At 24.8% G+C, this 1,939-nt stretch overlaps 1 protein-coding gene across 1 annotated transcript; it reads right to left on the reverse strand.

Moving 5' to 3' along the window:
* Window positions 1-227: 227 nt before the first annotated feature.
* Window positions 228-807, reverse strand: LOC131646058 (basic blue protein-like). The gene is made up of 2 exons (XM_058916226.1): window positions 581-807; window positions 228-474 (listed from the first exon to the last, which is right to left on the reverse strand). The coding sequence occupies exons 1-2, from the start codon at window positions 762-764 to the stop codon at window positions 275-277; spliced, it is 384 nt and encodes a 127-aa protein (XP_058772209.1). The 5' UTR covers window positions 765-807; the 3' UTR covers window positions 228-274.
* Between the last annotated feature and the right edge of the window lie 1,132 nt (window positions 808-1,939).

A 1,939-nucleotide genomic window follows, 5' to 3' on the forward strand; every position in this document is an offset into this window, starting at 1 on the left:
AACTATTTCTTATGATTGAAAAGAATTAATGGTTAAGATGTGAAGTAAGTTATTATAACTTTGGAGTCAATATAATCCTCATATATATATATATATATATATATATATATATATATATATATATATATATATATATATATATATATATATATATATATATATATATATTTTTTTTTTTTTTTACAAATAGGAAGAAACAACGTCATATTATATAATTGCAAAGAAAGTAATTTTTAAAATATTAATTATTTATTTAGGAATAGAATACATTAATTTAGATAGCATTGACTGCAATTTTCATTCCCAAGTTGCAGTGACCGGGAATACCACATATGAAATAGTTCATTCCCTTAACAAGTGTAACTTTATCTGCTCCAGATAAATATAATTTAGATCCTCCTAGAGCCACACATGAGTTGTAGCCAAACTCTTTCACTGTCACCACATTGTGTATCACAGGAGTGTAATTGAATACTGCGTGTAGACAACAGTTAAAATTTAAAACATATATTAAATAATAATACTAGTAAGAATTAATTTATTGATGATGCAATAGATCAATATTCATTTTGATGCTTACCAAGTATATCACCTTCCTTGAAAGTTTTTCCTGAAGGCCAGTTTTGAACACCAAAGGACCAACCTTTTCCATCACCAACTATGTACGTTTCTGCATGAATCATCTTAGGATGAAACACAAACATACACAATACTAGCACTGTAATAACACTTAAGCTATTGGCACTGCCTCTTCCCTCACCCATGTTTTAATTGATTTGCTAAATAATTTTGAGTGCTCAAAAGAAAGACTCGAATGATGGTTTTATAGTCTATATGTGCCTTAAAAATACATCATTCACTTTTTATAATTAATAAATATACTTTTTACTATATAAATAAAAATCTATTTTTTTATTATAAATAGAAATATATATATATATATATATATATATATATATATATATATATATATATATATATATATATATATATATATATATATATATATATATATATATATATATATATATATATATATATGAGAGCATATCAAGTGAGAGCATTTTTAAATGAGAGATGAGAGGAAGAAATATCAACCATTGGATTCATCAAGAAAGAGAAATTAATAGGCTCATTAATGTAGTAACATTCTCTCTCTTGATGAATCCAATGGTTGTTATTTCTTCCTCTCATCTCTCATTTAAAAATGCTCTCACTTGATATGCTCCTATATATATATATATATATATATATATATATATATATATATATATATATATATATATATATATATATATATATAGGGGTCGACTCAAGTGAGAACACTTGGTTATTGTGAGAAATGAGAACAATGATTCACGACCATTAAATTTTGATTTTGTTGATTTTAATGGACTGGATTGTTTCTCTTTCTATGTTGATTTAAAATAAATACCAAGGATCATAGAAAGAGAAACGAATCCAGTCCATTAAAATCAACAAAATCAAAATTTAATGGTCGTGATTCATTGTTCTCATTTCTCATAATAACCAAGTGTTCTCACTTGAGTCGACCCCTATATATATATATATAGAGAGAGGAGGGTTATATTTACTCCAAGAGTAAGTCATTATAACTTACTTCACATCTCAACCAATAATTATTTTCAATCTAATGCTTATCAATAATAAGGAATGGTTTTCTCTCTCCATATTTAATTGCTTATTATTTTTAACTATCAGATTGAAAAGAATAAATAGTCAAGATGTGGAATAAGTTATACTCCCTCCGGTCTCAATTATAAGCAAACATTTAATTTTTAGATTCATTCAATAATCAACGTATTTAGTCTAATAATAGACTAAATACATTGATTGTTGAATGAATCTAAAAATTAAATTTTTGCTTATAAATGAGACCAGAGGGAGTATATATATATATATATATATATATATATAT

The sequence above is a fragment of the Vicia villosa genome, linkage group LG2 (genome assembly GCF_029867415.1).
Source record: "Vicia villosa cultivar HV-30 ecotype Madison, WI linkage group LG2, Vvil1.0, whole genome shotgun sequence".
In the NCBI taxonomy this organism is placed as follows: Eukaryota; Viridiplantae; Streptophyta; class Magnoliopsida; order Fabales; family Fabaceae; genus Vicia; species Vicia villosa.